This window comes from Gambusia affinis, linkage group LG08 (assembly GCF_019740435.1).
Source record: "Gambusia affinis linkage group LG08, SWU_Gaff_1.0, whole genome shotgun sequence".
Classification (NCBI taxonomy): domain Eukaryota; kingdom Metazoa; phylum Chordata; class Actinopteri; order Cyprinodontiformes; family Poeciliidae; genus Gambusia; species Gambusia affinis.
The window spans coordinates 28,383,682-28,402,249 of NC_057875.1; the positions used below are offsets into that span (position 1 = coordinate 28,383,682).

Genomic DNA, 18,568 nt, shown 5'->3' on the forward strand with positions numbered 1-18,568 from the left:
TAAATCATTGCATAATCTTGCCCCGGCTTACCTCACTGAGCTTCTTCATCCCCACATACCCCATCAGTCTCTCAGGTCAGCAAATCAGCTGCTCTTGGAGGTACCGAGAACAAAAAGGAAGCTCAGAGGGGACAGGGCTTTCTCTGTTATGGGCCCCAAATTATGGAATGACTTACCTTTGCAGGTCAGAGAGGCCCCTTCTCTGTCCACTTTTAAAGCTCGTCTTAAAACTCATCTATTTTACTTGGCTTTCAACACCAGTGAGATCTAGTTTAAAGTGAGATTCAGTTTAAAGTGTATGTCTTTGTTTTTAAACTACTTTTAATTAAAATTATTTTTATTTTGTTGTGTTTTTTGATTGTACAGCACTTTGTATCAACTGTGGTTGTTTTAAAGTGCTTTATAAATAAAGCTGGTATGGTATGGTATGGTATGGTATGGTAAATGTCATAAATATTAAGAGAGATTATTTTTATATGTTCAGAAGAATATTTTTATTACTTCGTTCAAATTTAGAACTTCACGTATATATATATGTATGTACAAATTTCCTTTACGATTAATAAAGCATATATTTGTATTGTAATAAATTCAGCCAAAAAGATGGTAAGAAAGCTTAGAACTCCACAAAAGAACTATCGCCATAGTAATATCAATGATGACATCACAGGCCTTTTCATGCATCATACACAAGAATTGTGTCTTATAAAGACACACAGCTCCATAGAAATTTACCCACTTTTCACTGTGCGGATTGAGCAGATTGTGCGGAAAACATTGTTTTGAGTAAAACCTGTTTGAATACACCAGAATGCCGAAACCAATGGTATATCATCTTAACAACGAGCTCTTTGACATCTTACAGCAGGAGATCAAGGAGCTGCACCAAGAAGTAGCAGCCATTACGATGGAGAAATTCAACAATGAACGCTACTATGAAGATCTTGTCACAGAAGAGAGGAAGGAGAAGCAGGACTTGCTTCTGGAAATTCAAGAGCTTAAGGAGAAACTAGAAAAAGATGAATCCATGAATCAAGGCCTGGTGGGCAGAGATGAGACAACGTGCTGCCCCACAATACAGGAGCTCCAAGAAGAAATAAAGGACATGAAAAAGAAACACCGACAGGAAATTGAGATGCTCACAATTGAGTATGAAATTGATGTTGCTGTGGCTCAGAAAGAGGTGAAGAAGCTCCAGGAAAAGCTGAAGACTGAAAAACATCTTGGTGCAAAAAGGGATTCAGCAAAAAGTGCAGCCATCAAGATTCCCTCACAATTCTCAAGCCTCGGTGAAGGATTGAAGAGAGTCTCCACTGAACAGTCAACAGAAATCAAAGTTCCAGATGAGGACATTCCTTATCTTGATGTCTGCCAGCTTCAAGAAATGCTCCGGAGAGAGAGAAACCTGAGGATTCAGGCTGAAAATGAAAATCTCGATCAATTTAAATGTGCTGAGGCATTCTTCGAAATGATGGAGCAGGAGCTGAAAACCGAACGGGAACGCAGAGCCGAAATTGAGGCGGACAAACAAGAAGCTGTGGAAATCGCAGAGCAACTGATTAAAAATCTTGAGGACATGGAGAAGATGTCCAAAGCGGGTCCCACTGAGAACACTTCTGTTGATAAGGACAAGATTCAACTGGAACTCCAAGAGATGGAGAAAACCATCCAAAACGAAAAAGCTCTAAGGGTCCAGGCAGAGAATTTATTAGAAATATTGGAGCAAGAACGAAAAACAGAAGAAGAACTTAGAGCCCAAATTGAGGCAGACAAAGAGGAAGCTGTGGAGATCGCAGAACAACTACTTAAAAAGCTTGAGGACATGCAGAAAACATCCGAGAAGAATCCATCTAAGATCATTATGAATGATCTGGACAAATTTAAACTGGAAGTCCAACAGCTGGAAAATATGCTCCAAGAGGAGAAAAGACTAAGGGTCCAAGGAGAAACTGAAAATGCTTCTCTCTTGAAAACTCTAGAGTTTCTTCGGCAGAAAACAAACAAACAACTGCACAAAGAAAGGGCTCTGAGAGAAGAGGCAGAGAGAGGTAAGTTGGAGTTTAAAAAGGTAAGTGAGAAACTTTACCAGGATTTAGAGTTTCTTCGGCAGGAAACAAACAAACAACTGCACAAAGAAAGGGCTCTGAGAGAAGAGGCAGAGAGAGGTAAGTTGGAGTTTGAAAAGGTAAGTGAGAAACTTTACCAGGATTTAGAGAAAGCCTATAAGATGACGGCGACGCTCTCGACTGACACTGAACTCCTTACCAAGAATCTTCAGGCAGAGGACAAGAAACAGAGATTTCTGCTGAAAGACATCAAGGAACTCACCCTCATGCTGGAAAAAGAAAAATCCCTTAGAATCAAGGCTGAGGACTATGAGATGGAGACTATAGAAATTGTAGAGGCTTTGGAAAAGGAAGCAACTTATAGAACCCAGAAGAACAAATATTTGAAAAAGAAACACCAGCTCATCAAAGTACAACCTTTTTAAAATGATGTGAATAGCTCCTTGTTGTTGTTAGATTATTGGTACCGGTACTTTAATTCATGTAAAGATAAATGTGTTTCTGTTTCAGCTCCTTGTGTTTGTTCTTGTTTTAAATGTTGAACGTTTTAAATAATCATTTTATGTATTCAAACTTTAATGCAATATAAATATCTTTTTGTTGTGTTTGTTCCTGTTTTAAATGTTGAACGTTTTAAATAATCATTTTATGTATTCAAATTTTAATGTAATATAAATATCTTCTTGTTGTGTTTGTTCTTGTTTTAAATGTTGAACGTTTTAAATTACCATTCTATGTATTCAAACTTTAATGCAATATAAATAGCTTCTTGTTGTGTTTGTTCCTGTTTAAATGTTGAACGTTTTAAATAATCATTTTATGTATTCAAATTTTAATGTAATATAAATATCTTCTTGTTGTGTTTGTTCCTGTTTAAATGTTGAACGTTTTAAATAATCATTCTATGTATTCAAACTTTAATGTAATATAAATAGCTTCTTGTTGTGTTTGTTCCTGTTTAAATGTTGAACGTTTCACATAATCATTCTATGTATTCAAACTCATAATGTAAATAGTTGTTGATGTGTTTGTATTTAATGTTGCAAGTTCTATGTCAATGTTGCATTTTTATTATGTCTTTTGATTTAACAAAATGCTGTGGAAAAAAAAACAAGCAAAATAAGGGAGGTAATTCTTTTTATTTGATTTTGGATCTATTCCACCATAACTCAACGTTATGTGAGTATTGACTCCTTACTCAAACTCTTAACTAGAGATTAAGCATATTTTGCATATGCTGAAAATATTCAGCATTGCATATTTTCAGCATATGCAATGCTGAAAATAAAATAAAATAAAATCCAATGTTAGTTCCATATCAAGATATGGAACTATCTTGGTAACTGTCGTCATATCCACCCAGCTTCTAAAATTGCGTTTGCTTTGTGACGTCAAGCGTGCAAGATCCCGCCCCCATGTCCTTGATGAGAACAAAATTAGGCCTGTATGGCAAGCCGTTTTAACATAAATTCGGTTGTGTCGCCCTTAAGTTCCAGATATCTCAAATTGTTTTGACTAGATGTTTTAGGGATTTAAGATATCTCTACTTATATTTTGACAAGTCAAAATACTTATTTGAGATATCTCTAATTACATTCTGACTAGTCAAAATGACGTCAGATTTACCATTGACTGTATGGAGACTTCAATTCAATATCTACAATGAATTACTGACTATCTGAAATACACATTTCAGATATCTACAATCAAATTACGACTAGTCATAAAGTAAATTCAAGATATCTCGATTTTAGTTTTGACTAGTCATAATTCTAATTAAAGATATCTCAAATTACACCATAATTCAAGATATCTTAAATGTATTTTTGGATAGGAGAAATGTAGTTTTGACTAGTGAAAACTAAGTTATAGATATCTTAAAAGCAAATAATGACTAGAGAAAACCAAATTAAAGATATCTTGAATTGTAATTTTGACTAGTCAAAATTCCTTTAAGATGTCTGTAAATGAATTAGAGGTATCTTGAATTATTCGGCTTTTCCATTAAAGATATCTTAAATTGACATTCTGATTAGTCAGAATGACATTACTGATTGCTTAAAATATGGCAAGCCGATTTAACATAAATTCGGTTTCGTTTGACTATCCGTAATTACGTTCTAGATATCTAAAATTGCATTTTGACTATACAAAACTACATTTTGACTATCCGGAATGGTAATTTAAGATATCTGTATTTACATTCTCACTAGGAAGAATAATAATTCAAGATATCTTCAATTACATTATGACTAGTCAGAATTACAATTTTAGATATCTTAATAAAAAGACTGCGTGTAAGCCCCTCTTTGGCTGTACTGAGCTGTCCAAACAATTGGGCTGGCAGTTTTGGACAAAATTGTAAGAAAATGCCACAATAGAAAGAGCTTTCAGTATGGGATATGCGGAGAGCGCGATAATCGCATAATTGAAGGATCCTTAAGAAATTTGCAAATAATTTCTGATTTACTTTCTGCCGACACGCATAATACATTCCGACTAGACCTACTAGTCAGAATGTAAGTACAGATATGTTAAATTGCCATTCCGGATAGTCAAAATGTAGTTTTGTCTTGTCAAAATGCAAATTTAGACATCTGGAATGTAATTACGGATAGTCAGACAAAACCGAATTTATGTTAAAAAGGCTTGCCATAATTCGACCGGAACTATTCATTTTACCATACCAATCCTTATTGCGGAACTATAAGGCTTGACGTCGTTTTCACGAGATTTAAACATCGACGGACAATATGCCCGTTCTTTCTCTGTTTAATACTTGAAAACTTGTTTTATAACAACAGTGTATATTTTCTGTTCTGGGTTGATAACATTGCTCTATCCAGACTCCTCCACCCAGTAAGTCCATCTAGTTACTTAAAGTCTGGCGGAGGTGTTATAGGGACATTTTACTGAGCTGCTCCGCTTCGTGCGGCTGTGCTCGGGTTCTGCTGTTGTCTCATCCAGGTGGAAGGTGGAGATGACCTGAGGTTTTCAGTGGGTGAATCCCTCTTCAGGCGTTGTTTTGCGCGTCTGCAGAGACATGTGTGATCCGGAGCAGAAGGACCTGTATGCTGTGCTGGGCGGCAGCCCGTCGGACTCCCTTCAACAGCTCAGACACAGATACCAGCAGCTGGCTCTGAAGGTTAGGAAACAGATTTACATCCTTCACTAACGGTTCTCTCCCAGCCATGTTTTTGCACAAGATGAAGAAAAGACACTTTAGATAATGAACGTTGGGGAGCACATTTTGTCTACTAGTTGAAAGCAGACTTACAGACACACACTGCAGTAAGCTGAAGTTTTGTCAATCAGGTTTCCCGGTTTTTATTTTGTGTCCAGCAGTTATATCAGCCCTTAACTACAAATCTGAGTTTGAGCCACAAAATCAAACATTCAACATCCAAACAAAGTACAACTCCTATCTAACCTGTCAACGATTTTCTCTAGAATAACGAAATGACACAAAAGTAGCCAGTATTATTGATTTCATCGAACTATTATGTTCAGCGGATCTTTATCATGATTGAAGATGAAAACCAACTCTTGTGACTGAAATCAAAACAGACACTCCTCCGATTCAGACTTGCCAACTTAGAAAAATATTTTGCTTTGGTTGGTTGTGCACAAATTTGACGAATCATAGTCATAACAATATTAGTGTCTGTAATATCACAGTCACAAAGTACTGCTTAGCTACAATATTTAGTAGGACACAGCACATCAACTGATTAATCAATCAACTTAATTTTTACCATTTGGTAAATGTGGTTTCAGTTAGTTTAATCAGTTTTCTTGCTGAACACCCTCCTGATCCCTCCCTCAAAAATAAATAAATAAATAAATAAATGACTCAAATCAAATATCAAATATTCACCCTCAGCAGTTGTGAATACTTGGCTGCATATCTTTAGTGGCTAACATAGTAGCTGGGATAATTGGTGGTTGATGGTAAGAAAAGAAAAGAAAAGGATCTGGAAAATCTAGCTTAATCATAGTTCTTATGATCATTGCAACTTTTAGCAATTCACAGTTTTTTTTTCTTGGTATCCTGCAGCCCTAACGACCTTCAAAATGCAAATGCTGTTGGATATTTGCCATTGTTAGATGCTTAAAGATTAAAAGACTTTTATTTTTCATAGATAAAAATCTGAAAAGTGTGGCATCTATGTTTCAGCCCATCGTGGATCAGTACTTTTTAAGACCAGCTGTCTATGCAGAGAGAGCTGCTGGTTGTTGTTTGGAAAATGGCTCAAGCTTGGTCAGATTGCATGGAGATCTTTTGTTAGTACCAATTTTCCTCCCATAGATTTTCAGCCGGATTAAGATCTGGACTTTGAATGGGCCATTCTAACACACAACCATCCTTTGATCTAAATCAGGGGTCCCCAAAGTCGGTCCTCGAGGGTCGGCATCCTGCACGTTTTAGTTCTCTCTCTGGTAGTACAAACAACCTTTTCAGCATATTGATGTTCTACTTAGGTCTTCTAATGAGCCATCATTTGATCCAGGTGCGTTAAACCAGAGAGAGAACTAAAACATGCAGGATGCCGGCCCTCCAGGACCCACTTTGGGGACCACTGCTCTAAATCATTCCACTGCATCTCTGGCTGTATGCTCAGGGTGGAGGACAACCTCCACCCCAGTCTCAAACATTCTGCAGCCCCTTCCTGCATTGTCTTAATTTTCGCTTCATTAATCTATATTCCTATCAATTCTGATCAGCATTCTTGCTCATTCCCACAGCATGATGCTTCCACCACCATGGTGATTGTGTGTTCAGGACACTGTTAGTTTTCTCATACATAAAGCGTTTTGCACGTCAGTCAGAAAGTTCACCTGTAGTTTCTACTGACCAAAGCACATTTTTTCTCATGTTGGTGTTGCTACTTGGTTTGTGACAAACTGCAGAGGAGACTTTCTCCAACTTTTTTTTCCACAATGCCTCATTTTGTCATCCTCCATAAAGGCTAGCTGTGATTTATAAAGGGGAAAATACGTGTTTGAAATGGAGACGATTACTTCCTCAATGAATTTTTCTTTTATTATAAATATATATATATAAAGGGCAGAATTTCTCTCAGACAAAATATAGAAAGAATTAAAAATTATTTAAATAAATATAAAGATGAGATTTTTTTTTGTCCTTCTTGTGATATTTGTGTGGCCAGACTTTTATTTTATTTTTTTCTCCTTTTATCATCCTTCCCCATCATATTTTATATATTCTGGGCCTGTGCAATGAACATTTGTATTTTTTTATTTTATTTTATTTTTATGCTTACAATGTGTTTTAAAAAAAGGGAAAATGGCTTTTTGGTCTACTTCATGTGGATTATAAATCTGATTGCTTTCAGTGAAAGTCATTTGTGGCTTTTGAACCAAAGTGCACTTTTAGTATAGATCCTATGCAATGTTTTCATTTAGAAAACATTGCATAGGATGTTTTCCGGTCACAGTGACCTGAAGTGGTACAGCAGGTCATTGTGTCAGCTGATGGTTGTGCTACAGGGCAGGATGCAGAGACTTTCTAGCCAAATCATCCACCACAGATTCTTAGAAATCATGACTTGTTGATTCCAATTTTGGTTGCTTTTTTTTGTCTATAAAGTGACTAATTACAGCTACAAAATAAGTTGGCAACAATGTGATGACTGTTGTTAACCATGCAGGGGCAGATGTGAAGGGTCTGCCATCCTCTCTCACAGCAGAATGAAAGAATAGTGGCCTTTTTTGGGGGTTTTGCAGAAGTAGAGATCAGTTGATCAGATCGGTTTCATGTGTAAGTTCAGCCTTTCTCCCAAAATGAAGGAAATGAGGTTGATTTATGGCTGCACACTGACCCAGAGCAGAGGCTCTATCAGCACCTGCAGACTTACCGTGTGTTGGTTGGTCAGCCGGTGGTCCATCTTCTCTGTGTTCACATGCTGGATTGAACAGATGATGTTTGACATGTATGTTAAAATATAGTCCAGTGTTCCCTCATTTATGGTGCTGTTAATTCACTGTTTTCTGATAAACTTCTGGTGCTGCCTCTGATGGTGATTGCAGTTGCATCAGACTTCCTACTTTACATTAATGCCTTCTACTCATTTCTGTAGTGTCAAAGTCGGAAGCCATTTTTTGTTCTTACTTTCTACTTTCTACTATTAATGGTAAATTTTTGTCAGAAATAATATCTTTTCCCTTTCTTCAAGAAGAGGTGAGCTAATAATGTTCTGCCAGTATTTTGTCACATGTCTTGAATCCTGACAAGAAAATTAACTGCATTGTTGGAAATGAGGGGCTAATGAGTGCTTCCTTTACCCAGCATTCCCTGCTGGTTTCTAGCTAGCTGTATCAATTCTTTACAGAACAAAACAAAATCATCTTCTAGATATAATGAATAATTTCTCATAAATGCTGGCTCATTAACTGCATCAAATCATAAGTCTCCTTAATTATATATATTATATGATTTAATCACATCATTGCTATCGAATAAATGTTATTTTTTTTTATCTGTAAAACCTACCAAATTATTATCTAGAGGTAGTTTTTATTTGTCAGGGAGTCTAATCTGTACACTTCATTCATAGGAATGAGGTGAAAATATTGAAAAAATACACTTATGTTCAGATCCACAGTATAAAAATTAATTTGACCAGCATTATTTTGAATCTTGCCACTAAACACCTGTAATTTCTTTTTTAGTTTTTGCATTGACATTTTAATAATGAAGTAAGCCACAATCAAACATGAAATGTAACTGTTTTAAAGGGAATGCTGAGGGAAATCCAGACTGAATGTTTGGACTTTCTGAGTAAAGATGAAGCTTTTCAAGATGGCTGTTATTGTGTCTCACCCCAAAAGTTAAACTCGAAACTTTCTCAAATTAATTTGTAATATTAAAGTACGTGACCAAAATCTAAAAGGAACATTTGGTAGGATTCACCGCAGGAAGTGGTACAGCAGGTCATTGTGTCAGGAGAAATACCTCAGTTAGAACAGGACTCCAGTATTTACAGATGGGTCTGGTATGTTACTCAGAACCAACTCGGGTTTTAGCCCCTGTTGCTGTTTTGCCTGTTGACAGTTGTTGACCTTTGGCTTTTGTCTGATCAGGTCACTCTGTGGCTGAGCCACCACTGTTTCTGTGGCCCTGATGTCTCAGTGGTTTGTCTCTCTGGGTTCAAATTCAAATTGTGACTTTGTTGGAGAAGCTGGCTCCAACAAGGTCCTTTGTTTTACAGGCAAAACCGAAGGAAGTCTGCTGGAAGATTCTAAATATTAATGTTGATCCAGCTTTGATTGATTGGACTCCTCCTTGAATCTGGTTCTATTTCTTTAGCATCAGTCCATCATTCTCTGTCATTATCTTCTTATTATTATTATTATTATTATTATTATTATTATTATTATTATTATTATTATTATTATTATTATTATTGACTCAGGACAACCTAACACACAGAACTTGTTTTTCCATGTTTTCTCTGGTGTTGTTGTGACACCAAGACCAAACAGAATCTGTTATTCCTTCCCAGCTTTTTGTTGATATTTTGACATATCTTGATTAGGGGTGCACTGATATATTGGCCAGCCAATTTATTGGTGCCGATTTATTTAATTTTGGGAGATCGGTGATTGGCTGATACTTGCATGTGAAGCCGATCTTTTCCACCACTCTTATTTGCCTCAGCAAAGGTCTAAAAATGAACCACTGCTGTGAGAGATATTTGTAGTTGACATTAGTTACCCCACTGTTACCAACGCAGCAATTTCCTTGCTATTATTAGCAACATTTCAAACAAAAAAAATTGTATTGGGCAAAATTGGAATTGGCCAGTCAGACCTTTTAAAGATTGGTGATCAGCGATCAGCCAGAAAACTGCGATTCTGCTAATTCTGATATTTTGTTGACATGTTATCTGAGTTCATATCCCACCTACTCTTTCTTATTCCCTCACCAAAGTTACTGAAATCTGTGGCATCTTTGAGGGTTTAAATACTAATGTGTGTGTGCGTGTGCGTGCATGTGTGTAGTACCATCCAGACCGTCTTGGAGGTGAAAACTCTGCAGAGCCTAGTGTGAGAACATTTCTTGAAGTTGATGCAGCCTGGAAGATTCTTGGTGACCAAACCACAAGAAGAGAATATGACCTGCAGAGGCGAGGTGAGGGTGACCATTTCATTTCATATAGTTGTTACTTCAGCTTTTTTCTAGAGACACATCAGCCACATCTCATTCTGATTAGAGATAGCCAGCTGCTTTTGAATATTTAATATTTTCATATTCGGCTGTGTTGCCATATTGTACCGTTGCTCTGCTTCAGCTCCTATTGTGGGTGTCTTTTCAGATCAGTGGGTTCATATTTAGCTCAGTCGTCTTTTTCTATGCTTGTTGGCATGTTGCTGGAAAATAAAAAAAAATAATAATATTGCAAGGTTACAAAATCAGCCAATATAATATAGAGAAGAGATCTTTTTATTTTCTCATGGTACATTCATGTGAAATAATTAGAACGTTTTTGATTTTAGCAAATGGCTGCAATGAACAAAGAGCGAAACATTTAAAGGGGTCTGAGTGCTTCCTGTAGCCACTGTAACTGCAGACACTGAGGAAATAAATGTGGATGTGTCTTATTCAGTGATTAAGAAGTGTTAAACTTGTGATTTATTATTAGGTAAAGCTGACTTTGGGCATTCCTCCAGCATGTTGTTGATCAGATGAGTGAATGGTGCTTCCTGCTCTCAACTGTCTTCTTGAGGTCTTGATCAGATGTTTGATCTCAGCTAGCAGACCTTCCCCAGATTTGCTAGAATAAGGCGTAAACTGAGGTTCTTATTGATATTCCTCTGGTCTACAATTCCAACCTCAGGTTTTATTGGTCCACTTCTCTAGTCCTCTTGTTTTACTGTTTTAATTTAATCTATGCTTTCCTGCAGATTAAAAAGAGATCATTCCAACTGCAATCCACTCAGTGACCAAACTATTTTCCTTTCCTTCTTTCTTTCAACGAGTTCAAACTGATGCAGGTTGACCTTTTATTTTATGACCTTTTAGATATAAAATCCTTTAGTAGATGATCAAATACTCATTTCATGTAATAAAATGCTAACCATTGGTTCAAAAATCCTACGAGATTTTTATTGTTGGGATGATAGGTCATATATTTTTATTTAAGGGGTTTGAAAAAATTGAGTCTTAATATTTAACAGTAAAAAAATACCCCCAGAGTCTTCCCAACCCCCTCCACTCTGCCGCCCCCCAAACCAGGGACTTTCCTGGTGAGACTCAACAGTGCTAATAATCTCCCTACTGCTGCCCCTCATCATTGGTTCTAGTGCAAATTATCACTAGATTAGCAGCCATTTTTTTTACTTCGTGCAACACTAATTAAGACCTACACCAAATTTAGCATTAATTATTAGTGCTTCAAAGTATTTATCACCATCTAACGGTTCAGCTTGATAATCACTCTGTTCTCAACAGTGAATTGTTGTAAAAATGTGTGAACACCTGTCTCTTCACCTGTCCATTTTTATTTTCAGTCTGTCCACATCACAGCCCTCTTTTAATGTTGGCCACCTCTCTGGTTATACAAATGCAGTGCATCGAGAATTTAAAATTTAACCAATTTATGGTAGAGCTTTTTTCTAAAACTGATGACAGATTTTTTTTTCCCCTGAATATTCTTCTCACAAAACTTCACAATGATCAAGTGAAACAGTTTTTCAAGTTTTAACACATTTCTCACAAAATAAAGAAGTCACATTCATAAATGTTCCTTGCCCTTTGGGAGTAGAACACTGACCGTCCTTCAGATGCTACTCCAACCTAATTTGAGTTCACTTGTTGTAAACCGAGTTGATTACATGACATGAAATGTTTATTTATTGACTTATATTTTGCAAAAACAGACTAGAAAAACTAAAGCCTTCGATTTGACCTGAACTTCAAGCTTCAAACCTGAACAAAAATCACCTGGACTACATAACTGCAGCATGTAGCATGGTGCTGCCACTCTGAAGCCTCGTGTGGCAGCACCACACTAGGCTTCAAAAAACCCGCTCAGGGAGTGGTTTTCTGTTGCAGGAACTGGGAGACTGAATAGAGGGTAAGAAGAAAGCAGCTTGAGAGTGAACCTCACACTTATATAATGATTGATCTGAAGCACTCAGCTAAGATGACAAAAAGGTTGTCTAAATGTGGCCTAGTCAAAACTGGTCAGACTTAAATCCAGCTGAACATCTAAACTAAACATGTCACAGCCCATCCAGCCTGACTGAGCTTTAGGAGATCTGTAGAAAAGCCCAGCTGGCTGGCAGCAGCAGGTGATGCTGGGGAGAAACCGCTGCATTAAGCTCTCCAACTCAAAGTCATTTAAAAGGTTTCTAAGGCACCTTCTGAAACCCATTTTTCTTTGTCAGACTGTTGCTACGACCAAACCCGTTCTACCTGTTAATCACCGGCTTCCATGTAAATAAACACCAAATTTAAAAGGGATGAGGTTCAGATTGAGCTCATTAAGTACCACTGGCATAAATCACGGCTACTTTTCAGAATCAATTTGTGTCAAGTCTGCTTAGGTCCTGGTCACCCTGGCCCAGATGTGACCTTTAGCCTCTAGGACTAAGTGATGTGGATTTCTACCAGTACTGCTGCTGCAGGAAAGATGTTAACCTCACGTCCTCTGTTGAACCTTCCTTCTGCTTCTTTAGCCTCTAGCTTGTTGCCTTGGTAATACAGTATGGACCACTTTGATGTTGGAACACCCATCCACTGACACTGGCCATTTTCATTTTTCTGTCTGAGAGAAGACAGAACAATGAAATGGTTTGGTCTCTTCTAACTGCTGATGCCTGGTGTGTGTGCGTGATGATGTGTGTGTATCTGTTAGCTCTACTACTGTTTCAGTACTAAAGTCATGCTGTGATCTTTCTGCAGCACAGGAACTGAAACAGAACTGGACAGTAGATTCTACCGTTGACCTGGAGGACATGACATGGGAGACAGGTAATGACATGTTACGTTGAAACCTTCCCTAGCAGGTCGGACGTGTTTTTTCATCTGTTTCTGCTTGAACAGTGGAATTTCTCCCAGACAGTTTTATGAGCTGATTCACATGTAAATGTGAAATAAACTCTGTTCAGGAAAGACTTTCTTAAAAAAATAATTTAAGAAAAGTGTAAAATTTTACATCCAAAAATGATGATTGAAACATAAAGTTCTGTCATTTAAAAGTGTAAAAATTCTAAAACCTTCTGATATATGCTAAATTGACTTTCTGTTTCCCTGAGATTGTTTCTATGTTTTTAAAGATCATCATTTTTTTTCTGATCCTTGGTTTAAGAAAGCTTTGGGTTGTGCATGTGCCGACTGCTTCTATTTGTACTGGTATGGCGAAATACACTCATCAGCCACTTTATTGGATACACCTGTTTGATCGCTTAATAGCACAAATAGTGAATCATCCAATCACAGTGCAGCAACACCATTCATCATTTAGGGATCTAGAAAGGAAAATCTGACTTTCTGAAGTTCAAAGCGATGATCAGAATGGGGATGAAGGCAGACTTAAGGGCTTTGGATGGGGTATAGTTGCAGTCTGCTGATCTGCTATGATTCTTACACACAACCATATCTGAGGTTTACAGAGATCCAGTGCAGCATTAGGCCTCGTTAATGAGGGGATCAGAGAGGACTGAGCAGACTGTGAGGTTCTGCCATGAACCCCAGTGTCTCACCTGATGGGTGGAGAAACACACCACCTTACTAAGATTCACATCCACTTCTTAAATTAGGCATCACACAGCATTGAGGTATGAGCTCAGGTTCTGCACACAGTGGTCGGTTGATTAATTTTGATAACATGACAAATTATCAGGTTTGGGTGATTTAATGAGTTGAGTATTTCAAAGTTAGCATTTTGCAGAGTGTTGTGGGTGTTTGTGTGTATTTGTGTGCAAAGTTCCATTGGTGCACTACACGAAATCATGTAATACTATATGTGTAGTAACTGCTTAATTTTCAGTTCAGTTCTGAACTGTATAAATTGTTCAGGACCTCTGATATCCTGGTCCAGTTTTTCTAATCTATAATCAGCTAAATTTCATTTGTGAATCCGTTGTTAGCAGTTGTCATCACTGATCTTTTACGTTGTTGTTTTAGACGGGTGTGAATGCAGCTACAGCTGCCGCTGTGGAGGAACATTCAGCGTCTCAAAGGAGGAGGTGGAGGAGGAGACACAGAGGAGGCTTCAGGAGCTTAATGAGCAGGAAATGCACCGAGGAGCGCAGAGCGGCGTGCTCGTCTGCTGTGATACCTGCTCACTCACTATTTATGTCACTTGGTCGCTAAATAAAAAGATGCATATGTCAAAATAAAGGTTATTTTTTTAAATGCAGAGTATGAGTCCTAATTAAATGGTTACTTTGTTCCTGAGTCTATTAGTACGACTTGCACTCTGTTGGTGTGAGGATACACCTTTCCTACCTGTCAACACAAAGGTGAAATATCTTCAACTGCTGTCAGGGTTTCAGTTGTAGTTAACTTCTACCAGGGGTTTTAGTTATGTTATCAGGAGCAGTCAGACATTCAGCAGCAGTTAGGAACCCCATAGGAGTCTACCTGCTGCTCCCTCCGAGGCGCGTGCTACATGTACAGACTTGCCGTTAGCATCCATGATGCTACTTAGTAAAACCTAACACTCAGCAGACAGACGCACAAAATAAACCAAAGACTGACAGAGGTTTGTAAATAAGCTTGTGTCTGCCTTCACATTTAAGATATTATCACTTTTTATTCATTTATTTTATTTTACATTAAAGTAAAAAATATGTGTTGCAGTACATTACATGAATAAAAAAAGAACACAAAACAAAGAAAAAAACTGGAAATATTGTGTTTTAATGAATGAATATTACTGTGTGTGTGTGTGTGTATGAGCAATAATGGTGATATGAATGACTATCGTGGAGCAATTAAACAAGTAATGAGAATATTCATAAATCAATAAATTATGAGAGGCAATAAACATACGATTGATCAATTAATAGTTAAATTATTTCTAGGTGGAGTTTGTTACATTGAATACAGGAACTACATGGGATGAGAGTGGAAGATTCATGGAGGCAAAAGGAAAAAGAAGAGAATGGCAGAGCAAAAACAAGAAGGATACATGAGGCAGACCCACAAATGAACAGCCTTAACCTGGGGTTATTTACAATACATAAATTATGTTATTTACAATATAAGAGAGGATCATATAAAATCTATAACACAATGCTATATTCTATTGAAATGTGTTCTTTTGAATACATTTTTCCAGTGTGTCAGACTGATGGTAAGTAGTTGTTTAGCATTTGTAACATGAATAATGTTGGTGGTGTCTCCTAATGAAGATATGGTTATAATGGGATGAAACCTGCTTGGGTTGTGAAGGATTTTATATTGAATGAGCTGAAGATTAGAATTTTTTTGTCATATGTGAGATATTATTGCAAATTTTAATTCAGAAGTCATAATCTGGGTTTATATTCAAATCTAATTGTCATCTTGAAGTAGATATGGATATGGATATTACATTCTGTATATCAGCTGAATTTTCTTTCTAGATGCAATTTTAAATAGTCCAGTAATTTGTGCAGTAGGCCCTATAATGAGTTCTTCCGGGTCATATTTACTTTGAAGATATTCTAAGAAATGAGAAATGAGAAATGATCATTATAATGATAATTAGCCAATGTTTATTTGAACCATAAACATTGGCTATTGTTAGTGTCCCTGTACACAGAAATATTAATTATTATAAACTGACATTCAGGATCCAGAGTAGTTTTACGATGTATTATTTGTATATTGTAAATAATACATTTATATAATGTATTGTTAAATAATACATTATTTGCATATCAAAATGCAAATAATGTATTAAAATGCAAATAATGTATTATTTGCATTTTGATTTTATCAATCAAAATGCATTGCCCTCTTCGTCTTGATTTATAGTTTGAATAAAATACTTGATTATATTTGGTTGTTTTTAGATCTTTGAAGTCAGTTGAAAATTCTAATTCTATATTTTTGATGCAAAAAACCCCCCAACATATTTTCACTCACTCAGCTGTTGAGTACTACTGGTGTAAACTACACAAAACATTCTGCCTCAGTCTGGACTTTGAGTGCAGTCTGTGAGCCCTGATGGCTGTAGATCATTATCCTCACACCTGAGAAGGTGCTTGTAGTTTGGTTGTCTGGTTCATATGTCAGGTGGAGATGCAGAAGACTTGCTAAGTTTCCCCTCAGGTATTTGGATGTGGGTGCTATGGGCTTAATCATGCATGCTTTAATAGGGAATTCACACCTTTTAGTATACTAACCAGCTTTCTCTCATCACAGTGCAGGTTAGTACCAAAATATATTAAATATCTATTGCTGTTGTTGTTGTCATACTACAAACTGAAATCTAAGATGATAGCATGTTGTTTTGCGCCCACAAAATGAAGCTGTCAATGCTAAGCAGTCATAACCCAGAAGTTCAGAACCGATGACCTAAATGGCAGAGCTATTCTCCTCTCAGCAGGGCTCCTGACACACAAAGGATAAAGACTGATAATGACTTTGCTCTCCCTGATCACAACCTGCAAAGGTTACAGCTGACAGGAGCTCTGTGTGAAGATCACCTCTTATCCATCCATCCACCCATTCGTCACACTCTACTTGAAAAGTAAGGAAGAGGGCAGAGAAAATTGTCATTTAATAGAAAGAGAGCACTAAGGTGTGGTGTTGTTCACTAATTATGGTTCCCTAGAATGTTATCACCAATAGGCACTGATTCATAGACGATTATCTACTGTCATAAAAAGAGGGGATGGGTCAGGGAGGTGTGTGTGTGTGCGTGTGCGTGCGTGCGGGTGTGTGTGTATTGGGGTGGGGGATGGTGGCTGACAGCTGATGTTTAATTAAAGGGTTGAAAGAATATTGACGTGACAGACACAGACACATGCTGGGCACAAAATCACTTTCACCAACACACGACCTACAATTAGGGCGCTTTAGATCACTTTCCACCAAGTAACGACACAAAAGCAGCCATTTACACAAAGCCCTCAGCTGCATGTGACGTCATTATCTAACACCTGAACGTGTTCAGAGCCATCTCTGCAGAGTCCGACCACACCTCTTCTTTGTGAAGCACTTCCAACTTTCTGTTTATCACCTGCTCCATCAGACAGAACACAGTTTTCAAAAGATTACGATATCAATGAAAAGTTAATTAATTTGAGTAACTCAATTTAACTCAAATTCATTAATGTGTCAAACCCAGTCAGAAGCCTTACCCAGTTGTTGATATATTTCATGAGTTTTGTTCTTGTCAGCTTTGATGATTGTGGATTATAGTGAATTAAACCAAAATCTCAGGTCAAAGAGCAACGATTGAGAAAACAACTAACACTCAGAAAAACCTACAGAAAACGCCTGTCCATAGAATACTGTGTTCAAATACGTTGATGGAAAATTTAAGACAGAAAAAAACTGCTGTAGAAAATTTTGGATAATCAACAGGCATGAGAACATTGTGAAAGCATATCCATTCAAAAGCCTGGGGAATTTTCATAAGAGGAATACAGATTATAAGTGTAGTGCTTTCAGTATCTAAGGCTAGATTTAGTGCTTTGGGTTCTATTTATTTAACATTGTACCCCAAGAACACTGGTTTCATTTTATTACTAATAATGACCACTTGTTGATTTTTTTTTAGAAATGTTTTCACATAATTCACTTCATGTCTTACCCACCAGTAACGAATGTTTGCAAAATTAAAGTATTCTGTATTCATTTACCAAACTTCAAAACTAAAGTAGTCCACACATAAAATCTCAGAATATACACTTGAAATATTTTACTCTGTGTGTAATGAATATCTAATGACTTGCAGGTCTGGAAGTCATTTGCGGGGCATGTTGTTTGCCTCATAGATTCCACGTGCATGTGGGTGTGCACTTTGTATTAAATTTAATTGATTTTTTTGAAGCTTTTATCCAAAGCCTCTTAAATAATAGGCTATTCTTTATAGTATAAATCCAATATTACACAAAGCAAGTCTGTAAAAGGTTTTAAATTTAAGTTCTGAGCTTTTAAACACATATTCACACTTAGATCTGCATCGTAACTTTTGTCTTGATGGATTTATTGCACAAAGCAACCAGAGTTTTACAGGTTATTAAGAAATCTCTAACTAGGCTCATCAGGTTATCCAAGAGGCAAAAAAGTATTACACTACATAGAATTTGAACTTGTTTTACATTTTACTTTACAGTTTTAATTGGCCTTGGAGCTTTTCTGATGAGTATTCAAAGTCAGAAAAAGTGACTTGTAAATTACTACTAAAACCCAGTTTAAATAAATGGAATCTCCATATTGAAATGAAGGTAGAACTTTCTGAATCTCTTTGTTCAAGTTTGTGATGCTGTAATTTACCTTTTTATTATCAGTTTGAGCAATTGTCTGTGATTAT

General features: G+C 36.9%; 1 protein-coding gene across 1 annotated transcript; it reads left to right on the forward strand.

Moving 5' to 3' along the window:
• The first annotated feature begins 4,630 nt into the window (after positions 1-4,630).
• dnajc24 (DnaJ (Hsp40) homolog, subfamily C, member 24) lies at positions 4,631-14,451 on the forward strand. The gene is made up of 5 exons (XM_044125630.1): positions 4,631-4,925; positions 5,034-5,211; positions 10,092-10,221; positions 12,997-13,065; positions 14,221-14,451. Exons 2-5 carry the CDS (start codon positions 5,110-5,112, stop codon positions 14,433-14,435), a joined length of 516 nt encoding a protein of 171 aa, XP_043981565.1. The 5' UTR covers positions 4,631-4,925; positions 5,034-5,109; the 3' UTR covers positions 14,436-14,451.
• Positions 14,452-18,568: the final 4,117 nt, after the last annotated feature.